This window comes from Megalops cyprinoides, chromosome 12 (assembly GCF_013368585.1).
Source record: "Megalops cyprinoides isolate fMegCyp1 chromosome 12, fMegCyp1.pri, whole genome shotgun sequence".
Taxonomy (NCBI): Eukaryota; Metazoa; Chordata; class Actinopteri; order Elopiformes; family Megalopidae; genus Megalops; species Megalops cyprinoides.
In genome coordinates, this window is record NC_050594.1 from 2,231,119 (window position 1) to 2,248,618 (window position 17,500).

At 42.3% G+C, this 17,500-nt stretch overlaps 1 protein-coding gene across 8 annotated transcripts in view; it reads left to right on the forward strand.

Moving 5' to 3' along the window:
- esrrga (estrogen-related receptor gamma a) overlaps positions 1 to 17,500 on the forward strand; it is a 167,908-nt gene that overhangs the window by 81,038 nt on the left and 69,370 nt on the right. For 2 of the 8 annotated variants that reach the window (XM_036541837.1, XM_036541839.1), the window contains exons 1-2: positions 3,380 to 3,435; positions 15,631 to 15,762. The exons of 2 other annotated variants lie outside the window; for them this stretch is intronic. In XM_036541837.1, coding sequence (XP_036397730.1) covers positions 15,632 to 15,762 — 131 coding nt within the window. In that variant the 5' untranslated portion in view covers positions 3,380 to 3,435; position 15,631. 4 more of the 8 variants (XM_036541838.1, XM_036541841.1, XM_036541842.1 and 1 more) reach the window with 4 other exon arrangements.

Here is a 17,500-nt window from a genome sequence, read left to right on the forward strand (position 1 = left end):
TGTGTGTGCGTGTGTACTTGTGCTTGTGTCTGTGTCTGTGTATGTGTACATCTCCATGCATTTCTGTCTGTGTGTGTCCATGTGTGTATATTTCTGTCCATGTTTGTGTGTGTGCGTGTGTGCATGTATGTGTGTGTTCATGTGTTCACGTCCATGCGTGTGTGTGTGTGTATGTGTGTGCACATACACTGAACCTGCTCCTTCAACATGAGTCTCAGACTGCAGATAATAATGAAGTGGCAGTAATCGTGTTCATTATTCAGCTGGTAGAAATCATGTTGACTGAAGTGTGCAGAAATGCAAGCTTTTTTGATCATGGTAAATCTTTATATGAAAATGTATGTCAGTCCCTAAGGATGAACTGGAACACAGGTAGCTCTCCCAATTAAAACACATTTAAAATGTCCCAGCATTCATACATTTCCGCAAGAGCTCTTTGAAACCTTTCATTTTTTTTGTCATCAAAACCGTTTTGGAGTTGTGTGGAAATTGTATGCATGTCTTTTATAAACTGCATATTCCAGAAGAATAAATTAAGTGGGTGCAGCTTTCTAAACAAAAGTTAAAAACACAATGTGTTTTCTTTCTTTTTCTTATCCTGGAACGACATTGAAAAGGAGTGTTTCGGCACAGGCTGAAATTCGCTTTTATTTTCACGTGTTTTTACTTGATGGGTATATGCTGCGCATCTGTGTTCTTTCATAGCGGCAACACAAGCGAGCTTCTTTCAGTATTCAATATAAGTAGTCTGTGTTTTTCACACGTTAACTTGCACACTGTACACTGAGAACACTTGATTTTTTATTAGTTTAATGAAAACACGGTGTATTTTGCTTACTGACTGCAATGCCTGTTTTGTCTGTAACTGCGTAGACTGGATAAGCCAGCGGCAAGACGTTTTGTCTGTCCGTCTCTCTCTCGCTCTTTCTCTCTCTCTCTGCTTCTCTCACATCCTGAAGCTCAGTGTCTTCAGATTGCTTTGAGGCCTTCCAGAGGACATACTAATTTGTATGGCTGTTGGCTTATTGACATTTGTTTCTCTAAGCAATCAACTGAATGCAATGTGCGGTTTGGCTAAAATATGTTTGCAGGCACATGTTGGCAGCATGGACTAAAATGAATTTGTGTCAATGTCGTAAAGCACAGACTTCATCATCGCAGAAGTCTGGTTTTCCTTATCGTTCGGCTCAGCGAACCATGCTGCGTCTGCACCCATGTTGAGGAGCACTGACACCTTGCAATAACAGGTTTTCTATAATTGATGGACAGTGTTAACTGTAATTCCTATAAATATTACGATCTCACTACTGCTGTAACTTCATATGAATGACTTTGCATATGAATGATAACAAAGAATTAAATTAACTGGGGGAAAAAATTTGTCCTATTAAGATGCTTTGTCCATTTCTTGACATGTTGTTAGAAAACATGTTGTTGGAATACTAAAGCTGATATTAATGAGTTTTTCACGAGGAGAGAACCCTGCAGGAATTCTGATGGAGTGCTCTCTACAGTACTTTGTTGAGGCGCGTGTTTGACACAGCTCGAACGGCGAGGAGGTGTATCAGTGCAAGTGTGATCTGCGAACCCCAAACCCAGTGATATTGTGTGCATTTTCCTGCCTCATTTAGAGAAGCCAAGACCTTTCAGGCCATACAGAGGAATGTGGCTGAGCTCACAGACCCTGCCATGGAGATAGCTCAGCTCATCAGTATCAAAAAGGAAAGAAAAAAAAAAAGACGTGTTTCGGGAAAATGGGGTTCAAATCCCTGCAAGAGTAAAAAAAAAAAAAAAACGCCTGAGACAATTTCAGAGACGGCATGCCTGTGAGACACAATAGTTAGCGGACTGGGGGAGCTCCTGAATTTTCTTATCAGTAGGGAATTGCGCTGCGCTGAGAAGCCAGCAATATATTCCCTGCTGCTTGTGGAAATGCAGCAGACGATTCGGCCGCGCGTGCAGCTCCGGTCACAATGTTCCGGAATGATTTCATTACAAAGAGCACCCTCACGTTCCCCGTCACAGGCTCGTATGCACTCACACACAACTAATAAACCTGTTTTCCCGTCACCACATATTTAATTACTGTAATTAAAATGTATTTTAAAATCCATTGTTGCTATAGTATCCTATTAAATTAATTTTTAAACCTTTTGTAGAAAAAAAAAAAAACAGTCAATAGACATTAAAGATAAAGAGGGACCACAAATTGTGGACAGATTTTTTTTTTTTTCTCAGACACAGATTAAATTAAATTTAAAATAAAGCTTGAACTGAGATTTCAGTCGTATTGGCTTTTTCAGGTGTTTTATTTTAGGAGTTTATTTAATCTGTAAAAACATAAAAATATACACCTGTCTTTTTACTCATCTCAACTCTCTTTTCCTCTCTCTCTCGCACTCATATGTGTACACTCACTCGCACGCACACACACTCTCAAACATATGCACTCGCACATGCACACACACACACACGCACACACGCACACATACGCACTCACATGCACACACACACGGCTGTGTTTTTGGATGGCAGGATTATTCCACAGCACTGAAATAACAGGGCACATGTTAAAGTATCTTAGAGCTGTATGCAGTTCTAGGAATGCCTCCTCTTCTAGTGGCAGAATTTTCATACTCTCAAAGAGGTAAGGCAAGGAAAAGAGAAGCGGGACAGAAGACAAAATCTGAGGAAAAAAAAAGGCTAAAAAACAAACAGATCAGCCGCTAAATAGGTGGGTTCTCCACTGGAATCCCATTGCGCCGTTCACAATGCAGTGTAAAAGCAGGGTTTGAAAGGTGTCTCTCACTGTACTTGACACTACAAACTGATTGTCTTCTCAAATGAAATGTGCTGGTTCTTTAAATTCCCCCTCTCTTTCCCTGCCCCCCCCCTCTCTCTCCCCCTCTCTCTCTCTCTCTCTCTCTGTCTCTCTCCCTCTCCTCTCTCTCTCTCTCTCTCTCTCTCTCTCTCTCTCTCTCTCTCCGTTTCTCTCTCTCTCTCTCTCTCTCTCTGTCTCTTTGTCTCTGCCCTCCCCCTCCACCTGCTCCGTTTCTCTCAGCGAGTGCAGACAGAGCCCTGTCCAGCTCCAATTGGCCAGGAAGGCACCAATCTGGCGTCTAGATGGGCCAGAGGGACTACATATGCAAAGCCTTACTTCATATTAATGAGCTCCAATCGTGGCTTTAAGTCCTTGATTAGAAGAGTGCAAGAGCTTTTGGTCCCAACTGGCTGCGCCTATAGGCTTGTCACCGCAAGCACATTCCTGTTAATTGCAGTGCTCTGTCAGGAAGAGAGAGAGAGAGGGAGAGAGAGAGAGAGAAAAAACTTTGATTTATAGAGGGGGCTTGCTCAAATTATGGTTGCAGTGCGCACATGGATTCGGTAGAACTTTCCCTGCCCGAGTGTTTCTCCTTGCACTCTGAACAAGAGTAGGTAAATTTTCTTTTTATTCTTCTACCTCTGTGGGAATGCCTGTGTGGTTTTGTGCACATGTTTATATGTGTGGTGTGTGTGTGTGTGTGTGGTTGTGCATGTGGTCCTGCTGCTTGTGTGTGTTTTGCAGCAGTAGCCGGTAGCATGTTTGTTGTTGTTGTTGTTGTTGTTTTTTGTGCTGTCAGGTAGCGTGTGAGCTCTTGACGTGTGCGCGTCTGTGTTGTCCCTGTCGGCCGGTGCTGGGCTTCACTGCGGATCGTCACTCACGCGTTGCATGAAGCGCAGAGCAGAGCTACCTGAGACCGCAGCTCAGCCCCAGCTCCGCTGCACCGCGAGACACGCGCCGCGCGCTCCTGCATCCTGTGTTCAATCCGAGAAAAAGAACAGCTGGAGGCTCGTGTTTTTTTTTTTTTTTTTTTAAATTCGCTGAATTGGGAGAGGCAGCGAGAGGACGAGGGCAGTGTTATTAATATGCAGAGTACAGGAAATGTGTCTCGCAGGCGTGAGGGTGTGAGAGAGAGAGCGGTCAGGGGGGAAAGCTGTCTTAAATGCCAGGAGAGTTTGAATTTCAGACAGGCTGCACAGCGTGTGGCCCACTGAAGGTATTAGGAGAGCTGCAGACTCTCAGAAGGGACAGCACAGGGGACGGTACAGAGACGGCACAGTCACAACCAGGAGCTCTTACTGTGGCTTTGGCTCTCCTCTCCCTCTGTGTGGGGGACGTTAAAACTTGCTGATTGCCTGAAACAGAAATCGGCAACATGGGAGAGGCTGATAAAGTTGCTTTATGTGGATTTGTGCTCAGCCAAGGAGGCAGATGTAGAACAAATACCCTCCTTTTTCTGTATAAATGAAACAAGTAATTGGCTCAATGCTGTTGTAAGCTGGCTTTTTAAATGCAGATTGGTTCAACTGAAATTCAACGGAAAAAAAATCAAATGTGAGTGACCCTTTAAGTCTCATTATTACTAAGTGACGTTAATTTATCAAATCTTTTTATTTTTAGTTTGTCTGTATTTAATTCTAAATACACAGTAAACTGTAGTTTACTGGATGTTAACACATTTGACAAAATGCATGCGTCTGGCTTGTTATGTTTTGTATATCTTCAAGGTGAGGTGTGTAATAAATAAAAGCAATACTTGTGCTAGAACAGGAGTGTACCAAGTTAACATCTCTCCAGGCTCCACAAAGCAAACAGTGGATCCGTTGACCCATGGCCTCTGCTACATTAATGCTCAGATAAGACCATAAAGGTGTAGTTGTAGCATTAGTTTATTTAGATGGTAGAAATGAGGTGGTGGAATTTCTAATATACAGATACAGACTACAGCAGCTGACTGCATTTTTCTCTTTCCATAATGCATGTTGTTATTCAGAACTTAGAAAGCTTTTTTAATTAACATTCTTTTCTCTGTAAACCTTCTGCCATGAGATGCTTATACTATTTCTGATATTACAGTTATTCTGTTAGAAAAATCTTTAGTGTGAGTGTTTCTCAGGATTTAACTGCAAGCCTGTGAAAATAGGGAGGGAAATTATTTCAAAAAGAGAAAAGATATATCCATGTTTTACACAAATCTGGATGTGAGTTTGTGTTTTTTCCTGTCTACACTTCTTATTTTAAGCTGCTCTGTTGCTTTTCTTTAGAGTAATTTGCATGCTTGGATTACATAAGCCTCTTAAAACTAATGCATAGATGTAAATATCATCTGTCCTTTTTTGTGAGATTTTCAGTAATTTGACATTAATTTACTTCATCATCCTTGCAGAGTACAGTGTATGACTTTAACAGCGGAGATAGTAATTACTATATTAATGCAGTCATGGTAATAATAACAACAAGTGCTGTTTTAGCAATTATGATAATTATTTTCAATTTATGCCTAGACATACATTTAATTTGCATATGATTATGTGTTTGTTTGCTTATTTGTTTATTGTTTATTGTTTATGTAAAATAACACATGCTTCATAAAATGACCATTTTTGCAGCTTTGCTGGTATATTTGCATGAATAAGTTAAATTTTCAAACGCTTTCAGCTTTCACATTTGCATTAGTTTATTGTTCATTTTTATTATATTTAATTATAATTTTTTGAAAGCATAGTGTGGTGTGTACTTAGATGAAGCATTCTTTATAAATTACACATTGTTATATATTCCCACGTATCACTTATAGCGGTGCAAAATGCTGCCGTGTAAAATTAAAAAAGAAAACGGCAAAGTGTGCAACAGTATGGTTTTTTAGATAAAATGCATGACCGTGTTTTTAAATGAGTGTGACTGTTTTAAATTTTTGCACTTGTAAATTTATCCTTTTATTTTCTGTTATTAATTTTGGCATCTCATTTAATATGTTATTTTTTTCAGTAAATATAGAGAAAGAATATGTAAGAGGTATATCCATGTGAGCACATAACCACCAAAGCAAGACAAGGTCTTACAGTCTTACTTTACCTCTGTCTTTGAAAATAACTTTTTATCTCCTATTTTAAAGGACATGACATTAAAATAGCTCATTTCTGTGCATTTCGAATCCACACAGCAAATATTCTGAATTAAAAATTTGTGAATCTGCCTTTTTTATATTTAACAAGGTCCTTTTTATTTAACAAGGTCCTTTTCTTTCTAAGCCATTCGTTTGAAGCAGAATATTCCTCTGGGTGCATTTCAGTATCAAACAGGAACAGATGATAAATAGATTCATCATTCTAAGTCACTGAAATGATCCCTTTTGACTGTGAGGGTTATTTCAGTTTGCGTTGCTTTGCCAGTGAGGTGAGCATTTGAAAGTGTAAAAGACTCTTGGCGGCGTTCCTTTGAAGAAAAGTTGATGATTTTATGTTTTCCCAGTGTGGGGAGGAAGAAAAGCTCAGGAGGCAGAGGTCAGGAGGAATAAAGTGAGATTGCGTAAATTAAATTCCCCCTAATCTCCTTATGAAATCATTTACTTAATTCATCCATCAGAGGATGTCAGTCCTGGTGGTACCGTGTGTGTGTGTGTGTGCGTGTGTGTGTTTTTTTCCCCCCTCCTTTCTTTCCCGACTGCGCGGTTAGCGTGCGGACGCGTTCCGGCCCCCTCTCTCCCGGGTGCGGAGACGTGCTGCTCTGTGTGGCCCCCTGTCCGCTGCTGTCTGGCCGCCCCTCGTCTTTATTGTGGGGCTGCTTATTTGAACGTGAGTGTTGCTGCTTCCCCTTATTTGAAGGGGTCTGAGGCATTCCAAGGGTAATTAACTCCAGTTAAAAGAGGAAGCCCTTATGAGACCGGCCGATTGGAGTGGAGGTGGGGGCGGAAGCCCTGCTTTTTTCCTTTTGTTTGAAAGGTGCAATAAGTGCTCCTGTCGATACACACACACACACACACACACACACAGGCGGGCACACACACACACACACAAAGCCAGTAGAGAAATAAAGCGAAGCAAAAAAAAAAAAAAAAAATCAGTACTTGATTATGTGATTGTCAATTTCTCTGATTTATACTCAATCCGTCAGGAATTGCCTGACAGGGGTAGTGGTGCTTTTATGGGAACTCCAAAGCGCTTTTAAGAGGAACAATGCCAGCTCAGGCTGGGCCTTCACCAGTGAAGAGGTGCATTCCGCAATTAGGAATCATAGCCTGCCATATCAGTGTAATGACAAAATGAGCCTTTCGCTTCATTTCCTACGATCCCTGAGGATTCCTCTGCCTCTTTCTAGCTTTCCTGCTTCTTTCCTTTTTTATCTCTCTATTTTATTTTATTTTATTATTTTTATTATTATTATTATCATTTATTTATTTTTATTTTTGTGAAGCAATGTAGTAACATCAATTTGTTACTACATTGATGACAAACAGGCCAAAGCATAGAGGTAGGCACTGGTCAAGGCAGGTCAGGCTAGAGTTGGGTCCCTTGTAAGGCAGCTGCTTTTGTGTCACCAACAGACGCTTAGTACTTAAGAAGAGCACTTGACAATCCTCAAACAGGCACATTGGCTCCTTATTGCTTTCTCGTTTAGCTGCTGTAGCGTATGGATGCTGTGTTTTTTTTGGATAAAGACATGGTCTCTGTGCAAAGGCAGTGCTGGCTGTAAGCTGTTTAGCAGCTTTGATGAAGTGGACTTACCGATAGTGTGGGATGCAGTGGTTTAAAGTTCAGGCTGGTTTACTTGAGGAAAGGAAAGGGCTCCTTGTGTTGAGGTGCTGCGGCTTTGCTGTGTCCAGCAGCTGGCTTCATACATGAGACTGTTTCACTGGGGGCTCAGGCCACCAGACATGCTGATATTCTGCAAAGACGGTCCTGGCATGTGTGTGTGTGTGTGTGTGTGTGTGTGTCTGTGTGTGTGTGTGTGTGTGTGAGTGCATGCCTTGCATGCCTGTGTGTGTGTGTGTGTGTGCGTGTGTCTGTATGTGTGTATATATATATATATATAAGTGTGTAAACTATGATTGTGTGTATTTGTGTACACATACATGTGTGTGTGTACGTGTGTGAATGTGTGATTGTGTGATTGTGTGTTTGTGTGTATGTGTGCGTGTGTGTGTGCGCGTGCGTGTGTGCGTGTGTGTAGCCGCTGTGCGTCTCTTGAGGAAATGCGTGATTATGCCGTGCCGAGTTTATGCAGTTTTTATCTCCTTTACATCCATTGGCCTTGTGTTAAATTGACATTGTCCTACAGCAGAGAGGGAATGAATGGTGGGGCTCGGCAGGGAGTGACAGTGAAATATTTGGCCTCTCTGTCCCCCATCATGCTTCATGCCTGTGCGTGATGGCGGGATGACAGTATGCACTCTTATCCAGCCCTGTCCGCTCGGCTGTAAACTCAGGATATTTTAGGACACCCCCCCACCCCCCCCAGTACTGTGGTTCTCCATTTAAATGTTCAGGTGTAAAATGCAGCCTAGCATCACTAGCCTTTCATCGCTAACATGCTAATGTCGTCAACGTCTCTGAAAGCAGAGCTCATGACAGAAAATAACTACTTTGCTGTTATTAAGCTAAAACTGATAAAAGAAATCAGAGAAGATGAATCCAAGTGGTGTTTTAACAAATAAAAAAAAAATAGAAATGAAAGTTGAATGTGTGAAATAGGAAATAAGTTTTTTTCTGGAGAATAAAGGCAGTGCTGGGATTATTACAGATATTGCAATGTCTGCATGGATTTTGTAATTGTGGGTGTTAGCTGTAATGTGTTAATATGTACCTTTTTGCTGTCAGGAAAGCTACTCAGCAAACAGTATTCAGCAATAGCAAACGGTAGGCATAGACTGGCAGAAGTCTGAACTTCGGTACCAGCAATATTTTTTATTTTACTTCATTTTATTCATATGTTTATTTTTAAATATGGAAACTATTAAGTGGCAATAAAAATACAGCATTTTATGATCTTTCTGATTATAAACCCACTTTAAAAAATGATTCTCACACCGGATCTTTACTGTGTCGTTTGTGACACGGTGTCCTTTTTTGTGCCTTTGTATTTCTTAAACAAATTAAAATAGCAGTTCACAAGGAAAAAAAATAATAAATGTTCAAATACATGGGCACATTATAAGATATGCCCTGGTTAGATGCTGATGGACATGCCGCTGCATGTGTCTCTATTTGGTGGGTAAAAAGCGGGGGGTCTTGGAGTTAAAGCCTCGCCCGGTGGACATGGGGGGCATGTGACGTGTGGCCATCTCACCTGTCCACTCGAGGGGGGGGGGGGGGGGGGGGCGTACCGAGCCTGACACTGGCGACTGTAGGACGCTGAGAGGTGCACGTGTGGCCTGGCTGAACCCCTGTGAGGTCATGAACTTCATACCCCATGCCTCGTTTCCATGGCCGCCGCTGGCCAAAGAGGGGCAAAGGGTGTGGTTCTGCAAGGTCCAAACGGATCTCTCCTCTGAGGAGGTTCACCTACGCCGCGTTCTTTTAGATGTGATACACGGTGCTGCAAAGACAGAATAAAAAGCATTTCTACGTTTTGTCATGATTCAGTGTTTCCGTTTCGAAATAAGTTTTGCATTAAAAAAAACCAAAGAAAAGGAAAGGACAAAAACAAAAACCTTTTTTGCGTAAAAATTATTATTCATTATGGCAGAATATATTACAATATATTACAAGATATTACAATTTTACCATAACGGTAAAAAAATAATAAAATAAAATATAAATGCTGCCACAGTTTATTTACCTTCTTCAGATAATGTAGCATGAATCATTTTAACATTTTCTCATTTATTTCTTTCTAAGACTGATACTGCTTTTGCCTTCACGCATGCTTCTGTGGTTCTGTGCCAGATTTCAGATTGTCACTTTAGAAACTAAAGTTTTCACGGGAGATATCAGATTGGGAAGCACTAATGCATCTTGCACATTTTATACAAATTCCACATTTATTTATGACAGATTAACAACACAGAAGACAGTAGTAAATAATTGATCTTTTTATATAAGGTGCGTCATCGTTTTTTTCCCCGTTCGGACGGTGTTTTCTCCTGTGTGGCTGCCTTGCGACCGAAGCGGTGCATTCCTGCAGGAAACGCACACCCTGCCTGTCACTTCCACACGCGGTCCATCATATTAAACCCGACAGTCCATCTGCTGCATGGCCTGCACCAGCATTGTAACCCAGCAGCATTCAATTCCTCCTGTCCCATTAATCACCGCAGAACCGAAGAGGTTAAAGGGACGATTCCTGATGACTAAATGACACGGGATCCACAAATAAAAAAGGATTCTGGGTTCTAAGCTCTTTGTATGCACAAAGTGCTTCGCTTGGTTCCTTTTTTCCCCCTAAATTAACATTGAATCAGTCTAGCTGTTGAGGAGGAGTGGCCTGTGGAGTATGAATTAGAGAATATGAAAGAGACGTCTCTGTTTCTGCTGAACTACACGCGTGGTTGTCCCCCCCCACCCTACCCCTTGTTTATTTTGGTATAAATTTGTACATTTACCGTGATGATTTTCTCCACGCTGGTAACCATGTAGAAAATGGCCCTCGCCAGCTCAGAGGGGTAATTAGCGAGGGCAGTGGAGGCCCGTGCGGTCAGACAGAGAGCGAGAGCAGCGGCAGCACCGGCCGTGCGAGAGACCGCTGCTCCTGCTTTAGGAAGAATGGCACCTGTCTAATCAATCAAGGGGCTACCGCTCACAGATGGGAGAGCAACACATGAGTGAATCGGTGAGCGCAGTGAAAGACGCACGGCCAGACACACACACACACATACACACACACACGCACAAACACATGCGCACACACACATACACATACACACACACACACAAACACACACACGCACACATACGCACACACACATACACACACACGCACAAACACATGCGCACGCGCGCACACACACATACACATACACACACGCACACAAACACACACACGCACACATACACACGCACACAAATGCATGCATACACGCACACTGAGACACACACACACACACACACACACACACGCGCACGCTCCTGGCTTAATTCAGCTCATTGTCCTCCCTGCTAATCCTGGTCCAGGCTCTGGCTGTACTCACTGGTTTTGACAGGGGCGTGAAATGGGCTAAGGTAGGACCCGATAGGTTCATTCTCTCCCCACAGATGCCACCTTCGCCTCCTTCTTTTTGATGTTCTTCTTCCCATTTTTATTTAAAAAAAGGCTTTGATAATTTCATATATTTCTTCAGATATTTTATTTTTTACAATCTGAGACGGGATATCAAAACCATTATCCTGAGATTTAGGATTTTTAAAATGTCTCACCCTTGAAATAGCCTGTCCTCTCACTATAAATTTTACAGTGCCGTTTGAAATGAATCGTATTTAAAGAATCGTCATTATTTTGGCTTTTTGGCTGCTTTCTTGCACTGTGTAGGACACCATTGAGTCCTGTCAGGGCAATTAAAATTACATGCTTATAGAAATGCAAAGCCAACTCAGGATAGTATTGTAATTTTAAAATATTAATAAAATATCAAACTAATAATAATACTAATGCTAACAATAATTATTATTATTTTATTGAATTTTAATTTTATTTTATTTATGCTGTATTGATATTATCAGTGTGTATGGTGTGTGGTGTGGTGTATAATATGTGGTTTTGAATGTGGAGTGTCTGACTATGGCAGGCAGTGCATATGCATTATAATGACCTGACAGAACCAAGATGTATTTTTTTTAAATTTGTAAATCTGGTATTAATAGTACTGCACTGCACTTTAGTGTAATTATACACTATAATAATTGCTCTCCTAATAATTGCTAATAATATATGCTCTCACACTACTGCTGCTGCAGTAATAATAATAGTAATAGTAATAATAATAATAATAGTAGTAGTAATAATAATAATAATAAAAAAAATAATAATACATTTTTATACATTTTCTTAACTTTAATTTTCCCTGTCTAATTTAAGTGTTCTTCTCTACTGTTGAATTTACCCACATTATGCAAGCCTGTGTTCTTGCTAGAGAAGCGGAGATACAGCAGCAGTGGGTTTCTGCTACAGCACTGTCTCTCCATCCTGCGGTTCCCTCCCCCGTTCCCTCCTCCTCTCCGGTCCACAGCCTGCTCTCCTCATCTCTGCTGCTCTCTGTCTGTCCCTCTGCTGTGCCTCACACTGCCTGTGTCGACCACTCGATGGTCTCATCCGAAAAGAGCAGAAACTGCTGAGCTCACACACAGCTCACTGAAGCCCTCTGATAAAGTTTTTGTCAAAGTTTTTGTCAGAAAAGTGCTTTCAGGCCTGTGAATTGGGTGCCCCGACAGCCATTATTATGAAACTGAGTGTTGAGCTTTTTTAATATGCTGGTCTCTGGTCTCTTTCTACTTGATAACAAATCTGGGACTGTAGGTTAATGTTACAGTAGACTGAAAAAAAGACTTTCAGGCATTGAATTGAGATTTGCAGTACTATTCAATTTTATAATCTTAGAACAATATTTTCATTTGATTTTAATTTGTAAAGATTGCTTATAGGACCTTTTAGAGGACTGATATTATAAGCAGTGGTGTGTTTGAAGCAAGCATTACTCTAGTTTTAATTCAGAAATTCAAAGTTATGTGTGGCATTTTGATACACCCACAATTCATAATTACATCAACAAGTAAGAGATACTAAGCAACAAAATTTCTCATTATTACCTGGCTCCAAACTAGCAGGTCCCAAAATCCAGCCGCAAGCCACAAAAACACTCTCTCTGCTCCTGACTCCACAGCACACTGACAGACTGTACAAAGAAGACATCACCACCATTTTCATAATGGCTCTCTTGGAATTTATGCTGAGCACAATATCAGCTTATTGTCAGCTGAGCACATTAAAATGACATTTTAATGGCTAAAAGAAGTATTTTTCATACTTAATTTTTCCTCTCTTCTGCTTGTCCTCAGCTGACCTTTTGACCCCAGCCGTGCTTTCTTCCTCTGCGAGAGCAGCAAGGCTAATTTCATTAATTACATCCAGCAATGTATTTAACAATAGTACATTATTTTGCACTCTATTTAAGACTGAAGGCAAATTTTACATCTCTGATTCTTTCCTTGGTTTTGTTAGCAACAGAATTACCTGTTAAGGAGGAGCTCAACATGGACAGGACAGGCTTGTAACAAAATGAATTATAATATAGAAATTATGTCTGTATGTGTGTGTGTGTGTGTGTGTGTATGTGTGTGCATGCGTGTGTGTCTGCCAGCATTCCAACAATTCTTTATCTGTAGTCCTTCTTTCTTGTATTCTTCATTATTTTAAAGTGATTTATGTTAACAATATTGCCATGTCATTTGAATATAATGTGCTAAAATAATTCAAAATGGCTTTTCTTTACAGAATCACTGATATTACTGTCCTGTAACTGTTTCACTTTTCCGATCACTGTGCTTCAAATTCTAGTGTAAATAATATGCATTATAATAATATAATTAAAATGTATCATTATTGAAATAATAATAATAATGATAATACTAATAATAATAATAATATTGTAATGTGATTTATGTTAAAATCTAGTAACCTGATAAAATGATTGAAACTGTTTAAATGTATTGGATATGCACTGACTGATTTAAATAAAATGTTGTATAATACTTTATGGTAGTAAAGCCGGCTGCCGACCCCTGTCCCACCCCATCCCGACACAAACACAAACTGTCTGCCTTCCCCCATTCATCTTTAGTGTTCCAGCAAGCCAACTGTAGCCTCTCATGGTCTAATACGTTTTATGAATGCTGGATTTATGAATGCAGATGATTATAATGTCATAAAACACGGAGCGTTGCGCATTTTGTGTCCTGCTCACGTTGTTTCGGCCTATCGGAAAGCGTGTTTACATCACTCGGGCTCGGCAGGGTTCGGGCAGAGGCCTGCTGGGATACGTGTCCGAGGGCGATCAGCTGGACGCGTGTTGATTTGCGCGTTCACTGGACTGAAGCAGAAATGAACACGTCGTCTGGAATCCCGTTTTTCCACCCGAATAGACGGCGTGCCCACACTGACTCTGTGTAGAGTCCAAACACAGGTGTCCCTCCCAGACAGGCACTGTGTGCACACAAACATCCCGAGAGACAGTCCTGTACCCCCCTCCCTACGACAGCTGTCACACACAGCAAAGTGGAACCAGCTAGAACAGTGTCATCTCAGGCAACAAGCATGTGCATGTTCAGATGAAGCGCTAACCCTAACCCTGAATGGGACTTATGGTTCACACAGAGAGGTGTGCATTTCGATATTTGCTGGTGGAAATGGAAAAATGACGGTTTATTTGCTTGTTTGCCACACAGGAGAAGTTACACACCTGATCAGGCATTAATCGAGAGTGAAAAGATTGGCCAAATGAGGAGGGAAAGAGAGAGAGAGACGGGGAGAGGAGGAGAGAGTGTGTGAGGGAGACAGACAGACACGTACACACACATGCACGCAAAGCGAGGAGTGATTTCAGACTGAGGGCTGAGCACAGTATTAGTTGAGTGATTAGTTTCATTACTCAAAGTGTGGCTGGTGTGTGGGGTTGTGTGGCTAATGACATTGACTGTGTCCTCTGAGGTGGAACGGAAAGCAGAATGAGGGAGCCTCCTTTCTTAATTAGGCAGACAGTAGGAGACTTGTACACTGTCCCATAAGGACCGCGAGGCCAATCGCTCCCAGGAAGTGCGTAAGGCGGCAGGTACGGCTGGGCCCTCACAGTGCCGCTCTCACGCTCTGTGTGTGTGTGTGTACTCGAGGCAACATCCGCACGGAGGTGTGGGACACGAAATCAACATGCAAAACGTCAAAAGCCAAAAACCTTCTGTTTGGTGTTTTCTTTTGTGCCCAGCCACCAGGCTGTAGCTCAGATGGTTTTTTGCTTTATTTGTAGACATTTGCAGTGCTTCAAGCACTAGCCAAAGTAACTATTTCATTGCACTTAACTGCATACCAGTTGTTCTTTAAGTAATGTTTGAGACAAAACTGGGAGCCTACTGTTGCCGGACAACAGGTCATGCGGGTGCAACACTGTACATGCAACTCTGTGTTGACTTTGCAGGTGAAGGTTGTTATAGTTGTAATAGTAACAGTTTATTATGAACTGTTGATGCATCATTTGATTACAGAGAATATGCATAACATCATAGGCTCTAATCATAAAGAGAGAAAATGAAATTGCACTGGCGAATGAGACCATTTCCTTACTATAAAAAAGAAGTTACAAATCGGTCCATTGTCACAGGGGATTTCTCTGCTGGAATTTACCCAGAATGTAGGACAGTAAGCAATTTAACAAAATGGAATGGTCCACTTTTCTCCCACTCTGATGTCAGCCTTTTCCTCATTGTTTTATGCCTGTGCCTGGCTCTCCGTGAGGCCTCTCCGCATCTGGGTGATGTAGAGCGATACTTCCTGTCATCCACGCGGCCAATCTGAGCTCTCTGTCCGCTGACCTCTCCTTTCAGTTCCCCCAACACAGCCCAGTCCTGATAAACTCTAATAAGTGCAGAGATGTCACCCTGCATGAAAGCATCAGGGCGGTTTCAATTAACAGCACACATTAACAGAGCCAGTCGCTCCCGTTCCCACTCTCCGAGCGGGCTGGTAAATACATCTGTAAAATGCCGTCAAAAAAGTCCCTCAGCATGTTAGGCTACGTTACTGGCTGTTAGCACAACATGGCGTGGGTCTCTGTGGAAATTCCTCAGGCCGTTTCTCTGATACATTCCCTTCTTGCTCTCCCTTTGTTGTAGAATGAATTTATCAAAGGTGCACGTTAATAGTGAAGATAAGTACGGCAAAGGCGGCTCATGGAGAATGCAACAGCATTTCAGCATGGAGGCCAGCCACTCAGTCTCTGATGCACATGCTCAGTGTTGCCCAAGGTAAGGAAGGACAAACAGCCAATCAAAAGGTGATTTTCTACCCTTAATTTCCTACCTTTAATGCCTAATTAAGTAAGTTTTGTTGTACAGCACTTTGTTTTTTTTTATATACTTTCATTTAAGGCAATAGGCTGGTTTCAGTGGTGCCTGGCAGTTTGCCTAATGTTTGTACAGTAGTGTTTCTCCCTTGTTTGGTTTATCCTACTCAAAATCACACTTAAAGTACTGACTGCGGACACCGCATGTTGTGGCGGGAGTGATTGATGGCCCAGCATATCCCAGCAGTGCCAGGAGAGCCGGTTTGGTTTGGGAGGTCTGGATTTCTCCGGGTCGGCGCAGACAGGGCGGGGTTTAGCGGTGAGGTCACTGGCGGCGGCTGCGGCGGCGTGCTCCGGACCTGGGGCCGGGTTTGGCGTTTTCTTTGTGCTGTTGCTGTGCGGCTCTCTGCCGGTGGGAAGCTAATGTACCTGGATGTGTGGCGCTGGTGGCGGCCGGCCTCGGAGAGGGAGCTGAGCCATCTGTCTCACCTGCTGCACGCAGGTGTCCATCTGCTCGGCTCCGGGACCACGCACAGGGGCCGCTGCCCAGACGAGCAGCGGGCCGCCTGAATTATTCAGCCTGCCAAAGCAAATAAAGAGAGCAGGAAAGAGAGGGAGAGAGGAGAAGAGGGAGAGAGGGAGGCAGAGACAGAGGGAAGGGAGGGGAGGGACGGTTCATCTCCTACGCTCACGTCTTAAAACGCTTTGGCGACAGAGGGTAACTCCTGTCCCGCTAATAACGCCAGGCAGAATCACCCGAATCCTTTGAAAGAGAGGACAGTCTAGGAGCCTGAGTGTGTGGGTGTGTGTGACGGTGTGAGGAGGGTGTCTGTGATGGTGTGTGTGTGTGAGACTGTGTGGGAGGGTGTGTGTGTGTGTGAGAGGGTGTCTGTGATGGTGTGTGTGAGAGGGTATGTTTGTGTGAGGGGGTGTGTGTGTGTGAGAGAGGGTGTCTGTGAGCGTGTGTGTGTGTGAGAGTGTGTGGGAGGGTGAACAGGCAAGCACATCAGGGAAGGAGGGGGTAGCTGGATGGGGATGAGGTGGTTGGGAGAGTGGGGCGGGGGGTGCATCTGTGGGGGGGGCAGGGTGCGGGGTAGAAGGTGATAGTGCTTGCCCCTCAGATGCAGAGGAATGTGTTAAATGCTTGAACGATTCCGATTAGCATATAAATTTAGATGTATGAAGATCATTGCGCCGATCACGAGTCAGTGAGTTTTATCTAGATTTAGTGGAGGCTGATTTGCGTATAAAATACAGCCAGATGTGACCAGTTAAGAGTCTTTGCTGGGCCTCATGCTCCCGACCACAGGCCACCACAGAGCAGCTCTCCTTTGGAAATGCCTTTGCTTCTTTCCTGTTTTAATTGTTTCATTTTTTTAATATCTGTTGAAAAATACTGTTCTAGGAATTAATGTTTATTTTTTTCTTTTGGAAGATGTTTTAAATTAAATAACACCCATTTTAAACATTAAGCTGGTCATCACTGGTGAAAGCAGTCATGCTGGTCTATTTCAAAGATTATAATCAAACTGCCATGTTTTGGTGTTTCCTGAAACAATAAGTATAAATAAGCTTAAAATTTGTGCCTATGCACAAGCATGCTTTTGTTAATACACAGCTGGGCTTATCAGTAAACATGTATTATGGCACTAAACAGATAGACATGTAGATACAGTTGGCTAACAAGGAATAAAAGTTTA